At 41.2% G+C, this 26,502-nt stretch overlaps 1 protein-coding gene across 15 annotated transcripts in view; it reads right to left on the bottom strand.

Moving 5' to 3' along the window:
* The window catches only part of MSANTD2 (Myb/SANT DNA binding domain containing 2), a 538,095-nt gene that overhangs the window by 385,256 nt on the left and 126,337 nt on the right, over nt 1–26,502 (bottom strand). For 4 of the 15 annotated variants that reach the window (XM_068240270.1, XM_068240271.1, XM_068240272.1 and 1 more), the window contains 2 exons: nt 24,003–24,646; nt 20,775–20,834 (listed from right to left, as the gene is read on the bottom strand). In XM_068240270.1, the coding sequence (XP_068096371.1) occupies nt 20,775–20,834; nt 24,003–24,646 (704 nt within the window). Of the gene's footprint in view, nt 1–5,576; nt 8,115–20,774; nt 20,835–24,002; nt 24,647–26,502 lie in introns of those variants that run through there. The other 11 variants (XM_068240275.1, XM_068240278.1, XM_068240281.1 and 8 more) reach the window with 6 other exon arrangements.

The raw sequence follows: 26,502 nt of genomic DNA, 5'->3' as shown, positions 1-26,502 counted from the left end.
TACTATGTAACCTGTGATATCACAAAATATGCAAAAGGATGCCATTTGTCATTTGATTTTAGCTTTACAGCATACACTAGATAACTCTATTGCTTACTTTTTTCAGTGAATCTATGATCCTAGCTTCTCTATGTATCTGCCCCCAGGTGCCATCCTCCATAGCTCTGTGCCACATTGGAGTCATTCCAATGTGATAGCCCTTACTATAAAGAAACAGAGATTTGCCTACTTTAAACCTTGTTCAGGTTTATTGGTCTATACCTTATCAAGTTACTGTGCCATTTGAGGTAAGTTTGAATCGCCCATTGACAAATGTTCATGGGCCAGGCAGGTCCACATACAACTGTACTATGATACTATCATTCTATCTTATGTGGTGGCTTTACGATAGGTTGATATCTGATAAATTATGCCCCTGATCTGCAAGCAGAGGTTTCAGATGCATAGATATGCATAGCAAAGATCAAGAATTGGTTATTGGTAGCTTCACCTAACAAAAGAGAGGGTGGGTTTAGAGCATGTCAGATGTTGGCATGTTGCATGTTAGGATTACCCCCAGATGTAATAGCGTGTGTGTGTGTGCTTTGTTCTTACAAAGTCACTCTTTATAACAGGGAGAGAGACACAGGCACAGCCTCTGCAGGGCTGTTCTGTCAATGATCACTAGATCAAGAGTTCATGAAATGGCTCCAGAACTCTGCTAGGAAATATCAGCTTAGTCTCTGGCAATGGATGCACATTACAACGGGAAAGTACACTGCGCCTGATCGCTAAAGGGAAAATACCTGACAGTGCAAGGGCTGTGGAAAATGGTATCTCTGTCTTGTTCCAGATTACCAGTTACTATTATTTATATAGCGCCAACATCTTCCACAGCGCTGTACAGAGAATATATTATCTTGTCACTAACTGTCCCTCAGAGGAGCTCACAATCTAATCCCTACCATAGTCGTTTTTCTATGTATACGTTGTGTAGTGTATTTATTGTAGTCTAGGGTTAATTTAGGGGGAAGCAAATTAACTTATCTGGATGTTTTTTTGGGATGTGGGAGGAAACCGGAGTGCCCAGAGGAAACCCAGGCAGACACGGGGAGAACATACAAACTCCTTGCAGATGTTGACCTGGCTGGGATTTCAACCAGGGACCCAGCGCTGCAAGACGAGAGCGCTAATTACTACGCCACCAATGCTATGTCACTATGTATTTCACAATCATGATAGAATCCAGTTAGTGCAGTCGTGAGGTGGTAAAAAACTGCTTTTGGTAGTAGTCTCCCTTCTCACTTTAATTAGCACATTGTCAACAGTAATTACATGATCCTTCTATAACCTTATGGTGCATGGTTTAGAAAAATAAATAAATACTTTATTCAGCACTTTTAAATGACAACGCGTTTCGCGGAAAAACGCTTCCTCAGGTCGAATGCTGTGCCTTGAAGAAATAAACAGGGCACTTAGGAACAATGCAAGAACTCTACTACATCTGAGTTCAAAATACAAAGCAATAAAAGAACGGTACATGACATCAAATATTGAAAAAAAATGTATAAAATCAATATCCATGAAGCATATAAAAAAGGTGAAGCATGCTGATTATGACAGGGCTCAAGACACAGTAAGCGGGACTTCAAGGTTAATAAATATGGGGAGCTAGAAAATGCACTCATGGGAGTCCATAAGAACCTTCCTTATACTTAACAGTGACTCCCATGAGTACATTTTCTAGCTCTCCCCATATTTATTAACCTTGAAGTCCCACTTACTGTGTATTGAGCCCTGTCAATCAGCATGCTTCACCTTTTTATATGCTTTACTGATATTGATCTTATGCATTGTTTCTACGTGCCCTGTTTTTTCTTCAAGGCACAGCATTTGACCTGAGGAATCGTTTTTTCCACGAAACGCGTTGTCATTTCAAAGTGCCGAATAGAGTATTTATTTCTTTTTCTAAACCGAGTGGATGGCATACTTTTGTAAAGTAGGACCATCCAATACTTTCTAATTGAAATACTATACCGCATATTTAGTAATACCAGATACATATACTTCGGCAGCCTCCTCTCCCACCCTATGCACTAATTCAAGACTTTTTGGATCTGTGCAGACAGCCGACCTAGATACGGACAATGAAATTCAAGAAAATCTATTAATATGGCAAAGCAGTACAAAGATGTTGACCAAGCTTGGTGGGTGTGTGGGTGTGGGTGTGTGTGGGGGTGTGTGTGTGGGGGTGTTACTCATACTGTATATACCAGAACTGAAGTGGTTTTATTTGTTTTCTACCTTTCTCAGGTACACTGACGCAAGGATAAGGAAGGTAGAATTCTAAAATGTGGCATTTCTTACTGCAACATCTGTGCCTATAACTAAATTTAATGTTTTTTTTCATGTGCCTTTGTGGAAATTTTCTTTTATTACATGCTGCTCCCAAAAGTCCAGTCAGCTATAAAACCTGACAAAAGTATCCCACCTTTTCTTACTCAGACTAAAAAACAAAAAAAAACCCAGAGATCCTCTTTAAGTCATCAGCATTGCCATATGCATAAAAATAGCTCTCCTTAATTTCCTGGTCATTAAAGTAGCTCAAATGAGATGAAAATATTCAGAAGCTCGTGTGTATGGATTGTATGTCGCAGTGTAGCTTGGTATTCCTGGATCTTTGTAAAAAACATTGTACAATGTACATATACTTGCAGCAGTATTTTATCTGTATACCTCTTGTTGGTGCACAATTAGTACAATACTGCCGCTGTAGGCAAGAAGCCAAATTGCATTCCCCCATGACATGTTGGGCTGCAATTTTCTCTCACATGACAAGCTAACTAGCTCATGCACCAAAGTGTGGAGGTAATTTTCAGCTTAGTACAGATATACCAGATCTAATTCTTCATTCTGTTGCCAAAAATACAAAACAAATCTTGGTATTATTGAGAAAACCAACTGGTTGATTCAAGAATGAAAAATAAAATGTTCAGTTTAAACTGCCTAATTTTCCTTCTGACATATGAGAGGTGATCCAGATATCCATAGCTTTACACAGAAAGAAGTAAGTCAGGCTTGGAAAGACTTGAATTTTTTTTTTTTTTAGCAATTCTTTAGACAATGCTTGGACATAATTCACTGGCAAAATTATACCCCACCCCAATCAAATCATACACCTTTCACTTTGGGCTACAGACATTTGGATCATCCCTCGTGCCAAAATTTGGATAGGAACCTTCAGACATACTTAGCACTGTCATGTAGACTTAGGCCCCGTTCACATTACCAACCGTAGATGGCCGTGCAATCGGAACGCAACGTGTATGAACGCACGCCATCTGCATTTGCATGCGTTGCATGGCCATGCGTTTGGGCAAAAAAATGCATGCAGCATGCGTTCGCGGATGACACTGATCCGCAACGCATGGAGTGTGAATTCTTCTGATGTTGTGCGTGTCTGCCTCCTGCACGCGTTGCCGAAATCCAGACGGCAACGCATGTAGTGTGAACGGGGCCTAAAGGACAAATGTGTGTTAATAAGAGAGAACAGGATTACATATAACAAGTTGTTCACTCTTTATTTTCATTGACATATTATACATTCGCTCTTACAGTGAAGGTTCGGTTACATAGCAACCCGTGAAGCCAATGACAAAAACTGTTGCACCCGCACCGGCAGATGCGCAACATACTGAAAAGTCAGCAATGTAACATTCTGTCCATAGTAAAGTCATTTGTTTCATATTAAGACATTTATAAGCATCGTCCCGGCATGAAGCTCAATGAAAAGAAAACCGGTCATACAATGGATACTGCTTTTTAGGAAGAATAAATAGTGCGTTCATAAGGAAAAGAAAAAGGTAAACGTTGAAATACTCCGGACACTGCAAAGACCATCCTTAAACTAACAAACCGCAGCGACAGTAGTCAAAAGAAAAAAAAAAAAAAAAAGACTGAAACAAGCTCTACCTTTACTGACTGGGATAAAAGAAGAGCACATGACTGAGTAGAGCATTACCTATTCTATAGCTCACTTTTGGAACAAGCTGACCCGTCATATGTACAGACAATACAGTCTTACACGAACTGTCAGCTTCATTGATGTCCCTAAACTGACACTGCTGCAAAAAGGAAAAAACAACAAAGAAAGGAATATCTCTTAAAGAGCAACTATTAGCCATACTATGCCTAGAAAAAAAAAACATATGTAGATAATTACTTGCTCTACTTACATAACAAATGTATTGTACTGTCCACATTTTGATTTCAGTGATTTTTCTATAGTAAATGAAGAAGATTCTGTTCCTGGCAGGGGCCATGTTGGGTCCCACAGGCTAAAGCATTCCCCCCTCAGCATCCCCTCTCCTCCCTGCACTATTACAGAGCACAGCGGGGAGGAATAAAGGCAACGCACACAGACTCACCTACTCATGGTTCCAGGTGCTGGAGTTCCCGTCTATACTCTCTGCACTTCCGCCCGCGGGGTACTGAGGGGGGATGCGGGGGGAGGCAGATGTGACGTGAGTGCGGAGAGGGGGGGGGGGGGAAGACATGACACACTACATGAGGAGGTCAAGGACAGTGACAGAGGACAGGTGCTGGGCCCCCTCCATGCGCCCTCGCAGCTGGCTGCAACCACCATGGTGAAGCAGAACAAGCGGCCAATCACAAAGGTGTGGGAGGAGGAAAAAACGGGAGGGATAGAGGCTTCAACCAATCAGGCTGAATTAGCATGCACTGCAACTTCCCTTATTCGGCCGTTGAACCAAAAAAGAGCCTTGGGGCATGGGGAATGATAATCTATTGGGGAAAAAAGTGAGACGGATTTTAAACTATTAAATTGCCCGGATAGCATATTTTTTACATATTTAACAGCTACTAATAGAGAACTGAATTTGGATTTTATGCCTGACAGTTACTCTTTAAAAAAAAAAAATCAAAAATAATAATGACAACTTTGTAAAGAAACACAATGCAATTTTGAATGTGAGGCCAGTAACACATTGCCAAATGGCTGAGAAAGGCGTATTCCATCACCTCTTCTTTTGAACACCAAGTAAATAAAATGTTTGGCAACACAATCGCAATCGCTGTGGTTTTGTAAGTGAAATGTTTAACTTGTCCAGCATTGGATGTTAACTGCTCAACAGTAGGGATGAGCTTCCACGATCGGAACAGAAAAATATGCAGACCATGGAAGAGGGGGTTAACTTACCTTGGTCGCCACTCCATCAAGCCGATACATCTTCCTTTATAGCTGGAAGGAAAAAGCAACAGAGAGATGGAATGTGACTTGAAGCACAGTGACCAGTGGCGCTGACCTGAACAAGTTAACCCACTTTGACGCATCTGTTTCTGTTCCAGAACATTTGGTAGTTCACAATTCGGAAGCTCATACCTACCAGTATAAACAAAGACAAATACACAGGATATCACCATATCAATATATAGCCCGTCTCACCCTAAATGAGTAGCTTGTCATAACAAAAAAAAGTTAAGGGAGCTCAAGGCAAATACTTAATCATAATTCAATATCATTTATTATTCAAATTGCGTACAAACATTTTTTTTGTACGCAATTTGAATAATAAATGATATTGAATTATGATTAACCATCTTAGCGGTATGGACGAGCTCAGCTCGTCCATCACCGCCGATGGCTGCCGCTCAGGCCCTGCTGGGCCGATTTTGATGAAATAAAGAGCAGCACACGCAGCCGGCACTTTGCCAGCCGCGTGTGCTGCCCGATCGCCGCCCCTCTGCGGCGATCCGCCGCGAGCAGCGGCGAAAGATGGTCCCCCCAGCCGCCTGAGCCCTGCGCAGCCGGAACAAATAGTTCCGGCCAGCGCTAAGGGCTGGATCGGAGGCGGCTGACGTCCATGACGTCACTCCGCTCGTCGCCATGGCGACAGGAGAAGCCAAACACGGAAGGCTGCTCATTGCGGCCTTCCGTGTTAATTTTGGCCGCCGGAGGCGATCAGAAGAACGCCTCCGGAGCGCCATCTAGTGGGCTTTCATGCAGCCAACTTTCAGTTGGCTGCATGAAATAGTTTTTTTTTTATTTACAAAAAACCCTCATGCAGCCGCCCTGGCGATCTTAATAGAACGCCAGGGTGGTTAAGTATTTGCCTTGAGCTCCCTTAACTTTTTGTTATGTCATACCTACCACTGTCTGGATGGCAGCGTATGTTGTTCCACAGCATGTGTATTTTATATATACATATGGGCATTATATATAAATCTTTAACCTCCTTGGTGTTATAATTTCCAGGTTAACCTCCTTGCCGGTTTTCCCGACCTGAGCTTGGGGTAGAAAAAACAAGCTATTAGCGGTGATCCCGAGCTCAGGTCGGGGTATGCATTGCAGAGCCTTACTTGTGGTTGTGGAGTCCCGCGCGCGATCTCGTTGCACAGCGGGACTCCAGCCTCTCTCCCCGGCAGTGTGGGGTCTTTCCCTGGCCGCCGGGATCCCCCATGTCCCCGCTATTCTTCCGGGGACCGGCAGCCAGTTGGAGCAGCGCAGCCGTGGTGGTGGCAGCAGAGCGGTGGTGGCAGCGTGACGTCATCGGGGGCGGGGCTAATATTGAAAACGAACTTCTCTATATTAGAGAAATATAGAGAAGTTCGTTTATATGTATATTAGCGCCATCTTGTGGACAAAGAGAAAACTGCAGCACAGGAGCCCAGGAAGGTACTTTTTTTTTTTATTTTGCTGCAGATCTCACTGCCAGAATGATTTTTTTTCAGGTTTTAGGGTCTGAAAGAGTGAAAAAAAAAATGGCACCGCTTTTAGACCCTAAAATCTGGAAAGAATCAGACCGCCAAGGAGGTTAAGGGTCTAAATTTGCCATTTTTTCACAAGGTCTTAGGCCCGGTTCACATTAGCGGTCGCCGTCCAGAATCGCCGTGCTGGAGCCGGACCGCATGCGGAACGGACGGAAGGCATAGCAATGAAAGTCTATGCGTCCGTTCACATGCGTCTGTTTCGTCCGGACCGGATCAGGACTCCGGCGTAAGACCCAACATGCGCTATTTTTTGGTCCGGCTCCTCCGGCAGACGTATCCGGAGCGGAGCCGGACTGCACCATCCGGCCAATACAAACCAATGAGAACTGGAGAGCGCACAACACACTGGCTATAAAAACCGGATGTTCTACCCCACTTCCTATGCGTATTGTAGCGGCGATTTTGGATGGGGACACATGGGCAAGCATTTTGGAGTGGAGCAGCAGTGACTTTAAACGTGCTGGAGATGTTGGCAGTATGTCGGAGGTGGAGGTGAGTGCTAAACAGCGGAGGGCCTGATTCCACAGGTCCACCTTCTGCTGACCTCCCAGACCCCAACATTTTTATTTTATTTCTACTATCTCTTGCCAAACGGATCCGGATCGCATCCTGATGAACACCTGATGCAACCTGACCGGATCAGAACCGTACGGTTCCGATCCGGACCGGTCATCTGGTCCGTTTGGCAGAGAACCGCAAGTGTGAACGGGGCCTTAGACACTAAAAACAAGAAAAAAAAAAAACATACCACAGAGTAATTAGCAGCAGCTCCTGCATAGAACTCATTCAGGCACGGGATGACCACTCTGAGCTGCGGATTTCCGTCCCAAGCTTGACTCAGTATTACCGGTAAGGAGGTTAAACATTGTTGCCCACCCAGGAGTGAAAGCAAACCGTGCCACGGCAGTAATGCGAACCCATGAATTCAGATGCTGATTTTTGAACATCCATGAGTTTCAGAAAGCAGTTTAAGTTAAAGGCTACCCGAGTTGACACGTAACATGATGAGATAGACGTGTATGTACAGTGTCAAACACATAAATAACTATGCGGTGTTATCTTCTTTTTCTGCCTGAGTTAGACATCAGGTAAGCAAGTGACAGTTTCTCTCAAGTCAGGTCCAAGTCAGACTACAACGTAACTCTCCCTGAAAAGGCATTACAGACATAACATTTTCTTGTCAGACGTATTGTCTTCTGAGTGCAGTGGATAGATTAAAAAAAAGCTCAATAGTTCACATATTTAGGCTTAAAACTCTTATGCTGGGTTTTATCGGTGATAAGATGCTTCGATAGATCATTTCCGACATGTCCGATTTCCCTTTCGACTCTGTTGCCACTCGATTTCTGATAGAAGTAAATGGAAAAAGATAAGAAAAACAATTGGAAGATAAGAATTGACTGCAGAATCGAGCGGCAAAAACGATCGAGAGGAGAAACGCACGGCAGAAATAAACCGTGTATTCCCAGCATTAGACTGTGAGAAGGACTGTGTCATTCAGTTAAGACAATACTACTTTTTTTTTTTTTTTTTTTTTTTAGCCGATTCTAAAAAAAAACAAAACCCAAAAATACAGGGTTTTTTTTGGGAGTAGGATAAATAAAATTGTTTATCTCAGCAGTTTATTTTCACATCAGGTTTCACTTTTGAAAAAAAATAAAATAAATTTGTGTAGGCATACATCTAAATGCATTATAGATTACTTTTTCCCTATGTACTATCACTTACAGTAGGCTGTAAAAATATCACAGGTTTTGGAGTAGTCCCATCTCCTCATGGGGAATTCTCAGTATTTCGTTTTGGGTACATTCACACAAGCTGTTACATCATAGCACAATTGGCGCATTCACATCGTTAGCACCTCACATGTTAGCTCTGGGGTGTATCATGTTATCTCATAGCAACACACACTGAGCTGTGCACTACTGGACACCATGCACATTTTGCCCATGTTATAAATGGCTTGCAACAATGTACCCCTGTGACAACACGCATAATCTGCAGTTTCTAAATACATGTGCATTGCAGTGGATTCAGTGTGAACCTTATTCTTTTGAAAAGTACTTCATGGAAATGACCTAAACAAAGATGCTGGCAAGCATTTCTCCCCACATGCACACTGTTCTGGCAGTTTGACTGTGCTACTGCTGTCAAGGAAATGCTTTGAACACCAAAGGTGACATGTGACATGATGAGATAGACATGGGTATGTACAGTGCCTAGCATACAAACAACTATGCTGTGTTCCTTTTCTTCTTTCTCTGCCTAAAAGAGTTAAATATCCGGTATGCAAGTGGCTGACTCAGTCCTGAGGAAGTGACTACAGTGTGACCCTTACTGATAAGAAATTCTAACTATAAACACTTTCCTAGCAGAAAATGGCTTCTGAGAGAAGGAAAGAGATAAAAAGGGTCAATAGTTCATAGGTTTTAGCTCTGGCATACTTCAATGAATATGTCATTGAGCAAAAACAAAACAGTTAAAACTTAAAAAGTAGATTTAAAGAGACTCTGAAGCAAGAATAAATCTCGCTTCAGAGCTCATAAATAGCAGGGGCACGTGTGCCCCTGCTAAAACGCCGCTATCCCGCGGCTAAACGAGGGTCCCTTCACCCCCAACCCACCCCCCGCAAAAGTGTCGTAAAAAGGTCGCAGAATTTCCCTTCCTGGAGGCAGGGCTAACGGCTGCAGCCCTGCCTCCAGTCGCGTCTGTCAGCGGCGCATCGCCGCCTCTCCCCCGCCCCTCTCAGTGAAGGAAGACTGAGAGGGGCGGGGGAGAGGCGGAGATACGCGCTGACAGACGCGCGTGGGGCAGGGCTGCGGCGGTTAGCCCTGCCCCAACCAGGAAGCGCTCCCCGGGTGTATCGAGGGGGATTTGGGGGTGAAGGGACCCCCGTTAAGCCGCGCTATAGCGGCGTTTTAGCAGGGGCACACGTGCCCCTGCTATTTATGAGGTCTGAAGCGAGATTTATTCTCGCTTCAGACTCTCTTTAAATATAAAATAAAACTGTGGAACATCTTAAAAAGTCATTTTTAGGAGAAGGACGATAGATACAATCATTTATGTCAGTTTATTTTCACCTCGGGTGTCCTTTAAGGAATAACCTAAAATGAAGATGAGATGAACAACTGGATAGCGTACTGGTAGCCTTTAAAGCAAGGTTTGAGTCTTTGACCAGGGTTCAAATCCTGGCTCAAGCCAGTAATTCAAACAGTAAGAAGTCTTTGGGCAAGGATCCTGGTCGTCCGTGTAGACTGCAGTGTTCCCTAACCCTGTCCTCAAGGCCCACCAACAGAGCATGTTTTGTGGAAATCCACAGAGGTAGTTAAGCAGCTCTGCTGAGACACTAATTACCCCACCTGTGAAGGTTTGTGATTTCCTGCAAAACATGCACTGTTGGTGGTACTTGAGGACAGGGTTGGGGAACTCTGATGTAGAGCACCGTAAGTGGCTACAGCCCTGAAGTGCTTACAGTCCACCAGGAGAAAAGGGCATTATAAATATGTGTATTTTCTAAATCCTGTCAGATTTTTGCAACCCATCCTGACAGTGACATAGGAAAAAGTAATTTATAGTTAATTTTACTCAGACAAATGTACATGTAATAATATGTATGCATACACATTTTAAAATGTACAATTATTTGTGATGATTTATAAGACCACGGGACAGTTTTCCACTTTCACCTTAGTCCATCTGAAATGAGCTCAGACCCAGAGAAAGCAGCAGTGTTTATGAATCTTCTTAACATGAAAATGTTTGAACTGGAAGTTGTGGATTCAGAAAAGATCCATGCTCACAATAATGGTTTTCTGGAAGTCTCCCTAAGCACAGGCAGTGTTGTACATTATAGAATAGTGTTTTTAAAGTAGTACTGCCTAAGGGCAGAAAAACCATGGCCATCTGATACGGACTTTGTACCTTGTATACAGAAACTTCTCTTAGTTCTCTAAATCATTTACTATACACAGTCAGTCTATTCTGGGATGTTCATTTTGTACCTAATTGTATTAGTGACCTGTTAATAAACCAAATTATCTGCAAGGTGTGCCACCATGTTCAGCCTTTAGTTGCCCCGTTCCTCTTTTTTTTTTTTTTTTTAAATATGCAATCTGGAGTCAGATTTAAAATTAGCATATACTAATTATGAAAAAATAAAAATTTTCAGTTTGAACATCTGATCTGTTATCTTTATGGTAATTTCTATTAGATGGGGTAAAAAGATTTGCGAACACAATTGCATATAATATGCAGGGCTGTGTGAGCCACATACCTAAAAAAATATTGCAGACAGTGAAGTCAGAACACCTGATCTGCATACTCATTCTAGGTAAAAAAAATTCAAAAATGATCATTAGAGGCAAAGAATCAGAGCAAACAAGTCAGACAAATTTTTCGTTTAAATATAGATGGTAGCCTCTACATCCCAATAAAGAGAAATTGCTTCTTATGCTGACTCAACTTGGAATGACACAGTATACCGCAACAAAAGTATGGGTTATGCATACCAACCAAAATGTTTAACTGGGGAAGCACTATAACCTGCCAGTTATTATTGAAGTCTATGCACTTGTTTTCTAAGCACTAACTCCCTCTCCCTCCTTTCTTTTTGCACTCATCAAGGGCCCGTTTCCACTAGGGGCAAATCTGCAGTGTTGCCCCGCAGGCGACTCGAGCGGGGAAATGCTGCATATCGCATGCTGCAGTTTTCTGCAGCACGTGCCCAAATCTCCATAGCTGTGCATGGCACAGCTAAGCAATTCAGCTACGCGCCCACATCACTGCAAGTGTGTGTCTTCCAGGACAGCTAATTGCAAACCAGCCTTTAGTCTCTTAATGCCCACTCCATTCCTCTGCAGAGATGAAAAAGGGCACAGTGGTGATGAGAATATAGCAGTTGCAGCAGCTCAATGGTCATCTAGAAAAGCATTCTTTGACTCCAAGTTCACTGAAGCAAAGGACAGCACAAAGGTATTTTACTCCAGGGAACGTTGTCCGGGATGTAGTAATTGCTGGCAGTGTCAATATGGTTTTAATAGTATGTTATTCCTCTCAAGTCAGCTCTGAGATACACAACCTTAGATTTGTATAGATGGGTGAAATGCGAGAATGGAACTACATTACTGTCCTCCATCTGAAAAAGGAGTCTCATTCAGATGTGTTGCAACATGGGAAGGCTCTCTGGTAGTATTTCTTAGGCAATGAAGATTCATTTTTGAACTTATTTTGTATCCTATTTAGTGAATCTTGAGTTCTGTATAAAGTAGAAACTAAGACTGTGAAACCCATGCTTAACCTATGGAGTCAAGGAACCACAACAAGCATTACATGAGGAGTTTTGCGATGACAGTGCTTGTAGGCTTGTTCTGAGACATCAAATACAAAATCCAGAGGATGAACAGAAGAACAAGTTTTCAACCCAATAGCTCAGAAATCCTTTGTAACAATAAGATTTTTTGGGGAAAAAGCAAGAAATGAATGAGGCTGCGCTATACTAAGGATGATCGATGAGATGTTTACAACTTAAAGATCTTATTCAAATGTTTGTATCCAAACCAATTCAAATCAACTGGGTTTGATTGCACCAAGGTCATACATTTGCATAAATTTACTAAAATTTCCATCAACTCAAAATGATTTTCATCTCACAGACTATCCATATTCTACACCAGATACCCTACACCCTAACCTATCATGGAAACCATAAATGCAAACAAAATGGTGATAAAAGGAAAGCAAAGGTTGCCATAAATGGCATGATGACAGAATTTTCACCAAAAAGGCTAGGACTACACACTTTCTGAGAAGCTCATATAATGGATAGATTTCACAGAGACAAAACACATGCCTAGTCAACAATTAAGTACCATTTAAACACAGAAAATGGAAGGGCAGGCATCTATCTAGCCAAATAAGTTTCAACATTGGGTAACAAGTGCTTCTGGCAATAAAATTATGAATATTATGAGCATGGCACTAAACTGCTGCAAAAATTATCACAAGAGAGGTCCAGCAGTAGCATATTTTTATATGCTTGTGAGCATAGGCTTAGAGTAAGTAAAAAAACAGGATTCAATGTTAGGATGCAGGCTAAGTAGCGTCAACCAATTAAAGTTTCTGGCAGTGATCATCAAACAAAAAAAAATTCATATAAGCCAGTCTCCTCACTGATTATCTTGCGTCAAACATCCTGTTGGTCACTGTATCGCATGCTTTGAGCACATGGGCCCATATGCAATTCACTTTTTCGCCTTCGTTTTTTCCAAGTTGATACTTTCACACATTGTCAATAAAATACCTTTTATACCCCCAGCAAGCAAGAAAACACACAAAATAATTTTGATAATACTTTTTCTACTACTTTTTTTATTGCAAAATGCTGACTTTTTTTTTTTTTTTTTTTAAAGAGAAAATGAAAAAATTATCACCTAGGAGAAAAAGTGAATTGCATCTGGGCCATGATGTTTTAACCAGCCGGGCGGTATGGACGAGCTCAGCTCGTCCATTACCGCCGGAGGCTGCCACTCAGGCCCTGCTGGGACGATTTTGATGAAATAAAAAGCAACATACGCAGCCGGCACTTTGCCAGCCGCGTGTGCTACCTGATCGCCGCGTGCAGAGGCGAAAGAGGGTCCCCCCAGCCGCCTGAGCCCAGCGTAGCCGGAACAAACAGTTCCGGCCAGCGCTAAGGGCTGGATCGGAGGCGGCTGACGTCACTCCGCTCGTCGCCATGGCGACGAGGTAAGCGAAACAAGGAAGGCTGCTCTTTGCAGCCTTCCTTGTTAATTCTGGTCGCCTGAGGCGATCAGAAGAACGCATCCGGAGCGCCCTCTAGTGGGCTTTCATGCAGCCAACTTTCAGTTGGCTGCATGAAATAGTTTTTTTTTTTATTTAAAAAAAACCCTCCCGCAGCCGCCCTGGCGATCTTAAAAGAACGCCAGGGTGGTTAAACACCATGGCCTCGATTCATCATTGTCTTTGCGATAACATTTTACAGTTTGTTAAATTACCGAATTCGAAGTCTATTGATTTCTAGTTGTATTCATCAAGGTTTTTCCACATTCGGTGTGAATTCGACAAAATACCGATAACAATTCTGTAACGTGTCGATATTTCCATTTTACAGCGGTAATTTAACACAAGGCCATAAGATTCCCATGGAATTGTGGGTAAAAGGCAGTCCTTTGAACACTACGTAGCAACATTCTGAATAGGGCTTAACACCTGGACCAGGATTCTGGAAGTGGCTTGGGACAATCCCACAATTTCACCAGCTGCGGCTTGATAGGAGCCTTTTCTGAAAAAATGTAGTACAGCTAGCAATTTAGTTAACCCTGGCTCCTGATGAAACTTTGATAGTGAAACCGGTCGAGTGAGGCGGACGTGTGGCTAGACGGCGTCCTATGATCGATGTGCTGTTTTCTTTGTGGGTCCCTGTAACAAAGGCCCTGATGTGAGTGACCTTTTTAAAATAAAATTTTTTATGCTGTTTTTATTGCGCTACATTAAAATCGCTATAGATACGCTTAGATGTGCATTGTCTCTTTGCATGCTTCTATTTTGGTGAAACACTGCATATGAGGATTTGAGTTATTCTGTCCAACTGGAGAGGAGGCCGGCTGTGAAGACACCTGCTGCTGACCTCATAAAGCTATATTACAGACCCTGTAGTTAAGGTCTGTAAGGATCTGGTAAGCGCATCTGTTTTTATGGTGTTCTCGGTGGTGGACATAAGTGAGTCCGTGCTGAAGTGTTTTATTCTATACTGACTCAAACGCTATACTGAAGTGTTGGACTTTGGCTGCGACACATATATTGTTCCACAAATTTATGATTGTTTGGCTGCGCTGATAATTTGTTTTGATTTTAACCCTGGCACTGCCTGTGTTCTCTTACAAGAGGATTCAAGAGAAATGCAGATGTCCTGGTATAGCAAATACTTCCATTCTCTTGCAAACTGATATGGTTCTAGACCTTATTCTTGCCCTTCTGCGCCTTTGAATGACTCTCAGCTGATACATAACCACTTTAAATGGCTCCATCTTCTCTGTCAGCAATGATCTGACAGGAATAACGACAGAGCAGTGAAGGAGATAACTAATCCTAAATGTAGCGCTAAACCACACCCACTTTCATTTTCATGAATTGCACTTTAATCCGTTTTACCGCATCACTAACTAATGATTACCGAATTATTACCGAATGCTCGCTAACAGCTGTAGATAAATTTGATGAATCCTGAAATCAACTTAACGAATTCGGTATTTTACCGAACTGTCGTTAACCAATTCGATAAGTCTTGATGAATCGAGGCCCATGTGACTTCCCTAACCAATAAAAGAGAAATACAATATTCCCACCATGATAAGTGACAATATGCTCTATCCCTTTTGTTTTTGATGGCCCTTTGGTCACAGACACTAAAAAGAACAAAAATTCCACCTCAAACATGGTCATTCTATTTATGGATAACAAGATGATACAGTGCTGATTAGTAGTCTGTAGTCTTGATTACATTTTGTAGATTCAGCTGCCATCTATTGAGGGTTCCAGTTAAGCTGTGACCCTATCCAAACATTAACCATTCAGAAGTCATAAAGACAGCCCCACAGCAGTCTTATACTCCTAAAGATCAGTTGTAATAGATACCAGAGTATTCCTTCTGTTCTGACACAGAATCTGTTACTGCTTTATGTACTACAAAACCCACTGTACTTCCATCATTACAAACCATCAAGGCCCCCTGAAAAAATAAAAATAAACCAGATACTTACCTAAGAAGAGGGAAGGCTCTGGGTCATATAGAGCCTTCCGTCTCCTCTCCCAGTCCCCTTCGTTAAGTGCTGCCTCCCCAATTTGAAACCGCTGCCGTGGGGGACTTTGGCACACGCAAGTGTGAGATACAGAGCGCTTGCACGTACGCAGTGTGGAGTGGCCTGTCCTCGGGAGCACGCGGGCTCCAAAATACTTCTGAAGCGCCAGGGAGAGCAGTATTTGACCAAATTGGTCAAATAGTGCTACCGGGGAGCCAACGCTGGAACGGAGGCCGAAAGAAGCGGGAAGGCTCTATAGGACCCATGTAAGAATGTGGCTTAATTTTTTTTATATCAATTCCCATTTACTTTAAGCAAGTGCTTACTTGATGCTGACTGACACTTTTTTGGCAGGCACTCACTAGCACCAACAGGTGTAGAAAGACGCTTTGTAGAGTTTGCTAGTGTTTTTACTGTCACTAGCATGGAGATGGTTATTTAGTTTGTATTTGTATTTCACTTACAGAGCCATTGTGAATTTTGTTAAAGTGGCATGCAAAAACCAAATTTTTTGAGGCAGCTTTCGCACATCCCTACAAGCTTCCCTAAAGTCTTAGTTGAAAACACAGGCTACAACACTACATATTAAAAATCGTTAAGGTCATGAAAATAATAGTATCTTGCATTCAAGTTTAATGCAAAGAGTATGCAGCGTGGAATTCGATAAGTGATATCGACAAGAAGTGAATCTGACTGGCCCGATTACGAGCGGCATGCAATTTGCACACAATCCAGAATTATAAGCATCCCACTACCCATCTATACTCTTTATATAAATCAGAGCTGGAGCTTTACTAAAGCCTGGTATTGTACATACCTTCAATTTTGATTAGCCAACGATTGGCCAAGTTTACCACCTCCATTTAGTATGGGCCAACAGATCTAAATACTATGAGCAGATTGTAGGTAAACTCCCATACCACATGGAGGAGGTAAACTGGTCAGTGATTGGCCAATCAAAATTGAAGGTGTGTACCAGGCTGTAGCGTCATTTTAACCGACAGTTGAAGCTTCTGTCCACTTTGGCTTCCAGACGGGAATGCCAAGCATCTCTGACACAGACCTATCGTTGAAAATTCATAGTAAGGAGCAAAACCATTCCTAATATACTAATTAGGTCCACAAAGGTGGCAGAACATGAAATTAGAAAAATAAAGCTCCAGACAGCTGATTTAGTTAAAGCAAACCTGTGACTTGTAAAAAGTTAAATAAGTAGAAAAAGTGAAATACTTACCTTGGTAGAAGCAAGCCTTTGGATAACCTCTGCTTCTCACCGGGACCTTCTTCACGGCCGCATTCCCAACCACGCACAAGTGTGGCCACAATATGCAGGCGCATGAACAGCCCACTCTTGAACAAAAGCATAGAGCCACAAGTGCATGGAGGAACTCTGTGCTTGTGTGCCTGGCCATATGCTCATACAGTTATGGGGCATGATTGTTCTAACCTATTTAAAAGGCCCTTGTTGTTTAGGTTTAGAGGATCCCAACGATGGAACGGCAAGCTCAAGGGGAAGGAACAAGGGAAACCTCTGGATTATCCAGGGGCTTCCCTGTACTAAGGAAAGTATCTATCTCTTTCTTACTTTTGGAACTCACAGGTACACTTTATCCAGCAGATTACACACTGAATATTACAAGGTGCAACACAGCTGGATGTCTTTGATTTAATGGCCCTCTAGGATACATACACAAAAAAGACATCTTCCTTTATGGGCCCCTTCCCACCAGACGCGTTGCAATGCGGAAACCACTTCGCATCGCAATGCAAGTAAACCGCAAGCAACTCACGCCAATGGAGTAGTTTCTATTGATGCTGGCGCGATGCGACGCGGGGGACATTATGGATAGCATGCTGCAGTTTTCCCCAGCACGCATCGAGTCCCCATAGCCACCGACGGTAAGGGACATCGCATAAGGTTGTCTGGAAGACAATCGGAAGTACCTGCGGAGGGAGGCGAGGCGATCACCTCGCATGCTAATCCCTAGTAGATAGAGGCCCTAACACTAAGGTTTTGCATAACAGTATATATATATATATATTATATAATCTGATCCTCAGCAGTTTTAAAATTAAATAGTAGCCTAGATGAGCAAAAACACATCAGATATGACAGTGCCATTATTTAACGACTAAGTTAAAATGCAGAAGCATGTGGAAAACTGAGTACATCTTTACGACTTCCATATGAATTAATAGGTCAAGTAGTGCAGTTAATTAGCTAGCAAGAGTGACAACTTCTATAAAAAACAGAAGATTGTCTTCTTAAAACAGAAGGTACTTGTGATTATTCATGTTGGAATGAGCTTTGACATGTTTCACAGTGCATCACTGCTGAATATGCAAATCATCTTTGTTTTCCCTGATCGTTAAAATACACCCTGAGAACTGCTAGAATTCAATAATGTGTCAGCTTGTTAATATTACAGAGCCAAACTAATCCAACATGCTTGCAGTCTGTTTCAAATTGGTTGATCCTCATCAGTGCATGGCATGTATTAATATTGCTCTATGGGGTTACACACTCCTAGGACTTCTGGTTCACTCGGCCCTTCTTTACCCCTTTAACAGTCAATTTATTTTGAGGCTTGCAAGTGCTCCAGGCAAATTTATTTTAGCACTTTTTCTACTTCTTACGTGTCACATTTCCTTGCTTTTAATTATTGTGCATCTATGGCCACTTGTCAATAGGAGGACAGTGAGAGACAACAGAGGCCTTTCTGCTTTCAGTTTCTATATTTTCTGCTGAGAGAGAGAGAGATCAAAGCATTCCAAGAATTTACAGCAGGAGGTCTGCCAACTGAGGTCAAAAGCAGTGCACTTATCTCAAACGATATAACTCTATTGAAGCTGCTAATGGGTTAAATGAAGAAGTTTTGCCAGTTTGCATTCAGGTGTCTGAAACACAATACCAAAGAGGAAAAGAGAAACTACATTAGCAATGAGAAGCAACTATTGCTGCCCATCAAACTGGGAAAGGATGTAAGGCTACTTCAAAACAATTTGAAGTCCTTCATTCTACAGAACAATTATTCACAAGTTTGAAACATTCAAGGGCAGCTATTAATCTCCACAGGAGTGGACATTACTGCAAATTCACTTCAAGGTCAGCCCATGCACTTAGGGTCCGTTACCACTTGGATAGTGATGTGAATGCGGCTACCTTGCCGCTTCGTATCACTTCTGCATCTCCCTGTGCAGAAGTGTATTGGAGGAGATAGGATGCAGGTTCGGGCAGATGTGGCCGTGCGAGAATCTGCAGCATGCTGCAGATTCTCGAATTGTTCTGCACAACATGCACGGAATGGAAACTATTCCATTGCCGTGCATGTGTTCAGGACACATCGCACCACTTCTAGTGGAAACAGGCCCTCAATCGAGATGCAAATCATTTCTCCTTTTATTCACATCTCAAGAAAATGTTAAGCAGCTTGAACTTAAACCAATAAAAATTTACAGGACGTTACACTGATTGTTCCAATTTCAAGCTGCATATTATTTACATGAACTTTGAATGCAAGGAGAAATTATTTACATCTCATTGTTCATCCATACATGCAATGCTCACAGAAATTGCAAAAATCCAAAAGGCTACACCCCAGGCTCTACAGATTTTAGCTGACATGTTAAAAGTTAAAGTTCACAACAGCACAGGAATGCAGAAAACACTTAAGATGTTCTTGAGCTAATGAATGAAGGCCCAAGTATGCAACTGACCAGCCCACTATACTCAATACTTCAGAGAGCAAACAAAATAGCCCTTCCCTCTAAAACCAAATAAGCGTACTCAAATGGCACATTAGACTGGGAAATAGCCCTGCTAGCAATCAGATTCACCTCCTCATGCAAAAAAGTGCTCGAGACAGTTTTATTCTATCCACCAATCTTACCCTACTTCTCGCAGACTATGCACATATTTGAGAGATAAAGCCTCAAAGTGTCCTAGATGTAGTTCACAGGACCTTGTATATGATATGGATATTCCCTCTAGTATATAACGTCTGGAAACAGGTGGTTTTATTTTTCATATGATAGTATGTAAACCCCTTTGCCACTTAACTCTCATATAAGGACATTCCAAAAATTAAGAAAATCTTTGTGTACTTATCCGATCCCTGCGGATTTATTTTGTTAAGGTTGCCAGACACATCCTTGGTTTAAACTGTTGCATAGCGATATCATTGATATTTCATATCAAGGTTAATTTGCTTCTCCGATACTGCACCTTTTATGTAAGGTCGGTTTCTCCTGAACCAGACACAAAGGCCAAGGCTAAGTCCAGCCCTCAATCCAGTGAAAATGCTGAGGTGGGAACTTAAAGAAAACTTGTGCTGAAGCTTGGGTTCAAAAACACAACTACCTAAGGAGAAGGAAGCCTCTAGATACTATGGAGCCTTCCCACACTTCCCTCTGGCCCTCCAGCAGATTGGGGCTGCACTCCTCTTCTGGCACAAGTGCTGCTGTGCTGCAGCCACATGAACAAGGCCATGCATGAGCAGTATCACAGAGTCGCTCGTGCACATTGTAAAGAGGGGCTCAAATTCTTCAACAATTTGAAAGATTAATAACAATGCAGAAAACTATTGTTACACATTGTTACTAAAAATTGTTCTAAAAGCTAAAGTATCATAGGGTATACTTAAGATTTTTTCACATATTGGTAAAAAAAAAAAAAAAAAAAAAAAAAAAAAAGACGTGGTACAATATGTTTATTTACCCCCGGGGTTATTATAGCCAAACAATAAAACCTGCAAAGGAACGTATTTTGATTGATTTTTTAAAATGTCCTAATATGTTATACCTTATATACACACCCATTTGTAGACTAAATGTTTAGAGGATTTCATTATATATTTTAAATAGGGCTATTCGTATATACCTATATAACTTGCTTTATTTTTTTATTTGTACTCTTCACCTCTCTAGCCATCTCTGAACTCTCAAGTTAAACCTTATAGTAAAATTCCACACTCACTAAATATTTGTTATAAATATGTAACAGGGCTATTAAAATCTCCTTTAAATTTCGATTCAAGACATAAAAGTGTGTGTAAGCATTTGTAGGTTGCACTTCTTTCTAGTCTAGCATCTGTACTCTGCGTTGCACTGGTTTTCAGTACAAACAGCCCAGATAGTTTTCCCTTACTTTTTGATTGATTAGCTGCACAGAGTAAAAACAATTATTTACCACACCTGCACAAATTGAGGGGCTGATGGAGGCTCTGACATTCCTGGTGTGGAGTAGCCAAGCATCTGAAATTAAATATACAAGGTAAGCAAACTAAAGTAACACATGTCTTTAATCCTAGCAATAGGTAAAGCTAAGCTGAGGGAACTGGTTATTATTCAACTAAGCTGGAATTTCATTTAAACTGGCATGACAGAATTGTGGCCGATTCTGAGCAGTGGACAAAGGCACTGGAATCAAAGTGTAATCTGCAGGTACCATACATAAGGTTACTTTCTAGTTCAATGTAAGTAACTACAGGAGGTCCCTAAACAGAAGAGGCAGACAACTAGATACATACAGGCCCCATGCCCCTGCCTTTCTCCTCTTAAGACAAATATTTAGGTAGAAAGACAAAGCACAGATAAAGAAAATGAATTATGATGTCCCCAAGGCAGAAGCTTAATACAAAACACTATAAAGCATCATTGCACTTTATCTCAATGTTAACGGAGATAGGATCTTTCATGAACTAGGGTAATGAAGCAAGATCACTTCAAACATACAATAGTATACACAAATGTATTTTTTTTAAAGCAGACCAGAAGTCAACGCTTAAAGTACTTGTGTTCATTTATTTCAAAATGCAGCACACATAATTGTTGTGTTGCTAGCTTGGTTCAGTATATTTTACCTGAATGTCATGTGTTCAGTTATAGATGCCCACTAATTATTAACATCCTCACTATTCCCTTGTCACCTTTTGCGGAGTTTATGCATAAACGCTATTATTTGTGCATAAATTCTGTCAGCAGTACAGGCTGAATTTTCACAGAAACAACAGTATGTACAAAGAAAATCAATAGGTCTGACCTGGAAACACATTTTAGCAGGATGAATGAGGACACTGAGAATTGGGTGGGCATTTGTAATGGAATACAAGGGGATATAGGTGGAAAACCATCCAAACCGGACTCAAACTAGCAAAAGTATAAACAAATGAAATTATTTTAAGTGGGGGGAAAAAGCACATCATGCTTAAAGCAGAACTGAATACTGAAAAAAACCCAAAGTGTTTCACTTACCAGGGGCTTCTGCCAGTGGCTTTTGCAGCCTTCCTGTCCCACGCCAGTCCTTCACAATCCTCCGTTCTCGCACCACCAACTAGTTTTATTACCGTCATACCGTCGACTTGTAAGTCGATGGCAACTGCGCCTGCGTGCCCTGAGCCACACATATCTTTTGCAGGATGCTATTGCAGACGGGAAAAATACGAGTATACTGGGAAGCGCAGGCTCAGTTGCCGCGTCGAAGGTAACTAAACTAGCTGGCGGTGGAAGAACGGAGGATCGTGGAGGACCAGCGTGGCTCAGGAAAGATGCAAGGGGCTGGCAGAAGCCCCAGGTAAGTGATGCACTGTTTTTTTTCAGTATTCAGTTACAGTAACAGACAGTGCCTGGCCATTTAAAAAAAACAAACCTTAGTCTGTTAAAAACATTTCACATCTGCAGATCTGAGAGGGAAGGATTCTGTATGGTCAAATGTTTTTCCAAACAGAGCTGTGGCATGCTTTTTATTACTTCTTCTAAAGTTGGTTACAAAAGTAGACACTTCCTATTTAATGCTTTCTCAATCAAAACTGTGAAAAGTGTTTTTGTCTTTTGTTTTAAATAAAAAAACCAGTAGTCTTTGTTTCTAGACTGTAATATAAACAAAACATAAGAATTTTCTGTTACAAGTTCAAGCTCAGTTTAGAAATTTTCAGGACATGTTATTTGTCTGAAATGAACACAGGACCATCGGACGGTTTATGCCTCATATCGTTAACAAATCACTCCCACAATCATTTGTAACATAATAAAAGCTACAGTCTTTCTAAAGTATATTTCAGACAAATACACATTGTGTCAAGCTTCATTTATATCATCTCGATTTTCCAAATGCCCATTGATATTTTACACTTGATTACTATGTAAACTTTGTAATTTGTAAATGCGTGACAAAAAAGCCACAATGTCCTAATGAAAAAAGGCTGTATGTATTACTTATTACGGCTGCACAGTGGGTGCACTTTACTGTTTCTCTTACTTTCACTGCAGCAGGCCAATTAAATAATAAATGGCCTGTCGCAAACTTGAATAGCTTTGTAGAGAAGTCCTACTCTGTATAACATCTATATTTCTTGGCAAATAAACTAGAGAGGAGATAGACATGGATCTCGCTTGACTGTAAAAGCGCACTATAAAATGAAAAAGAAAAAAAATCTGTAAAGCAGGACCATCCTGTGGCACATAATCTATAAAAGCAGCTCACAGTAATTTGGCTTCTGGTTAACCCATAAACAAGGACTTGTTCAGGTCACATCTTTCTGACTTCACATCTCGTCAAGAAGATAAAAACTTTATTTTAAAAAGGTGGGTGGCCTATTTATAATGCCATAACACGAATGGTAGCTACCAAAACACAAAAAATTAATACTTATTTTAATGACTTTAAAAAGGATATGGCAAGACAGCTAAGAGTGGATACAGTACGTTGAAGAAGAAGAAAAAAAGTCTTCGCAGGCAACACTGGTTGGAGATAGTAAAAACACTTAATGGGTAAAAAAGTGATTATCTAAATTATATACAATATTAACTAATGGGTTTATGACGAAAACCTTTCCAGGTTACAAGGCTCAACGTCATCATTCATTATGTTACGTTTTTCAACACACATATAGATATGTAAAAATGAAGTGTGGAAAAAAAACAAAAGAAAAAACAAAACAAAACAGTATTTCCTTTGAAAACAAAATTATAAGCTATGTCCAATGTGGAATGTACTTACAATAGCTTGTAACAGGGCTCTACAATAAAATTATTTTATAAAAACACTATTTTGCCCCTCTGCCCTCAAACACACACATCCAGGCTGCCACAGAACAGCACCAAGCCATGAAGAAACAGGGCGATCCTTACAAACATCAGACAAGTACTCTCCTTTATAGACAATATTCATTCACAGTCCAACAGCAAACCCTGGCAGAAGATGCATATTGTCCGTAGAAGCCCGAATTCATATAAAGGACAAAGATCATTTGTTGAATTTTAATGGATACCCAATGGCTTTTTCTAGGCACTCTACTAGAGAGCCTGCAGACAGAAAATCCCTTTCCACCTCAACAAACTTGATGTATATAGTTTTAGGCGACACACCCGGTTCCACCTTACAGTTCTGCGCTAAGAACCCATTGATGCCAGCCCATTCCTTACTCTGGTTCTTGATGGTGGATTGAAAATGAAAGAATAAGCACTGTTGTAACGTGATGCTTTCGGCAATGCCGAGGTAGCAATAGTTAATTTTAGGAGGTACTGGTTCGGAGTTAGAAGGGCTGTCGCAATTACTGTCGTTTACTAAATCCACAACTGCGTTATCAGTGACAGGCTTGCTCCGCAACTCCTCATAGCCAATGGCATAGAGACCTGGGCATTTTGGAATACCACCAGGCAAGAGGTACTGAACAATGTCACCACCAATAGGCTTGGAGTGAGCAATTGGAATCCAATCCGTTTCCATGTGAAGTTCCAGGCAGCGTGCCTCGCTAATGGTGATTTCCAAAAACTTATAATAAACGTTTTTCCAATTCATCTTCTGTACTCTGGTCATAATCACCCGTCCCTCTGGCTTTTCAGGATTGAAGTACTCACGCAGCCGTTTTCCAAGCGGAACCTGGGAGCTTATCTCCGCATAATGGTACCTTATATCCTCTTTCCACCGTGTGTTGTAACCAATGCCAAAAATTGCAAGTTTGTTAGACAGGTGCAACCTTGAAAAATCTGTCCAGCTTTGAAACAGCTCCCACTTCAGCTGGACGGACTCCAAGATATGCATTATAGTTTGCAGCACGTCTCTTTTCCTGAAAAGAAACAATATAAGTTCATTAAAATTTGGAATACATAATAAATACATGTAACATTTTGATGGCTAAAAATTAAAGCTCAAAGCAAGATTATTTTAGTTTTGATTCAGTGAAGGAAGGATAACAGCCAGTGAGGTATTGCTCTGTCTACACTGGAGAAAACCTACTTAATAGTTTTAACACATCTAAAGCCATTTTCTTTTTCTTTCCTTCCAGAAGTTAACTTCTGTCTCCTTCCTACGTTGAAAACTTTAACCCATTATAAGCCTCCCCAATGGACAGTTAATTACAAAAATATACACTCTGAAGCGCTGTGAAAGAAGTTAGAGGTAAAATAATAAAAATCCTTTGCCTGTTTGTGGGGAAAACATTTTACGATCATGTTGTTCAAACACCTCAAGTTTTTTTAGCTCTTTATTTACAGCAGATGGGAGAGGCAATGGGGTCACAATTTGCATCGCAGTATGCAAATTTCTTCATAGCAAAGACTGAATAGGAATACCTTGATGCTTGTCATGTAAAACCCATGGCCCACCTCCATTTTATAGACTATATTAAAATCATCTGGTCTGCAAGTGAGAAGGATCTTATCCAATTCCACAAGAACTTTTATGCCTTCCATCCCACAATTAAACTGAAACTAAGCTACTCGCACACAGAGATGAACTTTAACTCCACCATATACAGTGGGATGCAAACGTTTGGGCAACCTTGTTAATTGTCATGATTTTCTTGTATAAAACGTTGGCTGTTCCGAAAAAAAATGTCAATTAAATATATCATATAGGAGACAGACACAGTGATATTTGAGAAGTAAAATGAAGTTTATTGGGTTTACAGAAAGTGTGCAATAAATGTTTTAATAAAATTAGGCAGGTGCATAAATTTGAGCATGGTTATTTCATTGATTCCAAAACCTTTAGAACTAATTATTGGAACTCAAATTGGTGTGGTAAGCTCAGTGACTCCTGACCTTACACAGGTGAATCCAATTATGAGAAAGAGTATTTAAATCGGAATATAACCCTGCATTTCAACTTTGCTCTAAAATATTATTTACAGCATATTATATTCAAAAAGCTTTTCTTTTACTAGACCAGCATTGGAAGGGTTAAACGCAGAGGTTTAAAGTTCTGTGGAGAGATATGCAGAAGTTCAGATTGCTACATTCTATTTAGTTGAATGTATCTATTGATAAATGTTACACACTCTTTGGCTGTCCTCCAAGCTCCTTCTCAGTCAGAGAGATGAGTCACATTCAACACTTAGATACATTTATGTAAACAAAATGTATCTATTTCAGCTTCCTATGCCTCTGCAGAAATCTCCAGGAACTTTAAAGCCCTGTGTAACCCTTCCAATGCTGGTCTAGTAAAAAAAAAAAATGCTGGTTGCATATAATATACTGTAAATAATGTTTTAGAGCAAAGTTGAAATGCAGGGTTATATTCCGCTTTAAGGGGGTCAGTTGTAAGTTTCCATCCTCTTAATTTTCTCTGAAGAGTAGCAACATGGGGGTCTCAAAACAACTCTCAGGCCCAGTGCACACCAAAACCGCTAGCAGATCGTCAAAACGCTAGTGGTTTTGGGAGCAGAGAGACGATATTTGCTGGGTGCACACCGAGCGGATTTTGAATGAGATCCGCCGGCCGCATCAGCATCCGCGTGGCTAATGTATCTCTATGGTCTGGTGCACACCGGCGGTTTGAGGTTTTAAGCAAACCGCAAACGTGAAGCAAGAGGCACGTTTGCGGCTTGCTAAAAACTTTAAACCGCCGGTGTGCACCAGCCCATAGAGATACATTAGCCATGCGGATTTTCAGGCGGATTCGGCCGGCGGATCCGCCTGGTGT

This window comes from Hyperolius riggenbachi, chromosome 6, assembly GCF_040937935.1.
Source record: "Hyperolius riggenbachi isolate aHypRig1 chromosome 6, aHypRig1.pri, whole genome shotgun sequence".
In the NCBI taxonomy this organism is placed as follows: Eukaryota; Metazoa; Chordata; class Amphibia; order Anura; family Hyperoliidae; genus Hyperolius; species Hyperolius riggenbachi.
This window is presented reverse-complemented; position numbering and strand designations above follow the sequence as displayed.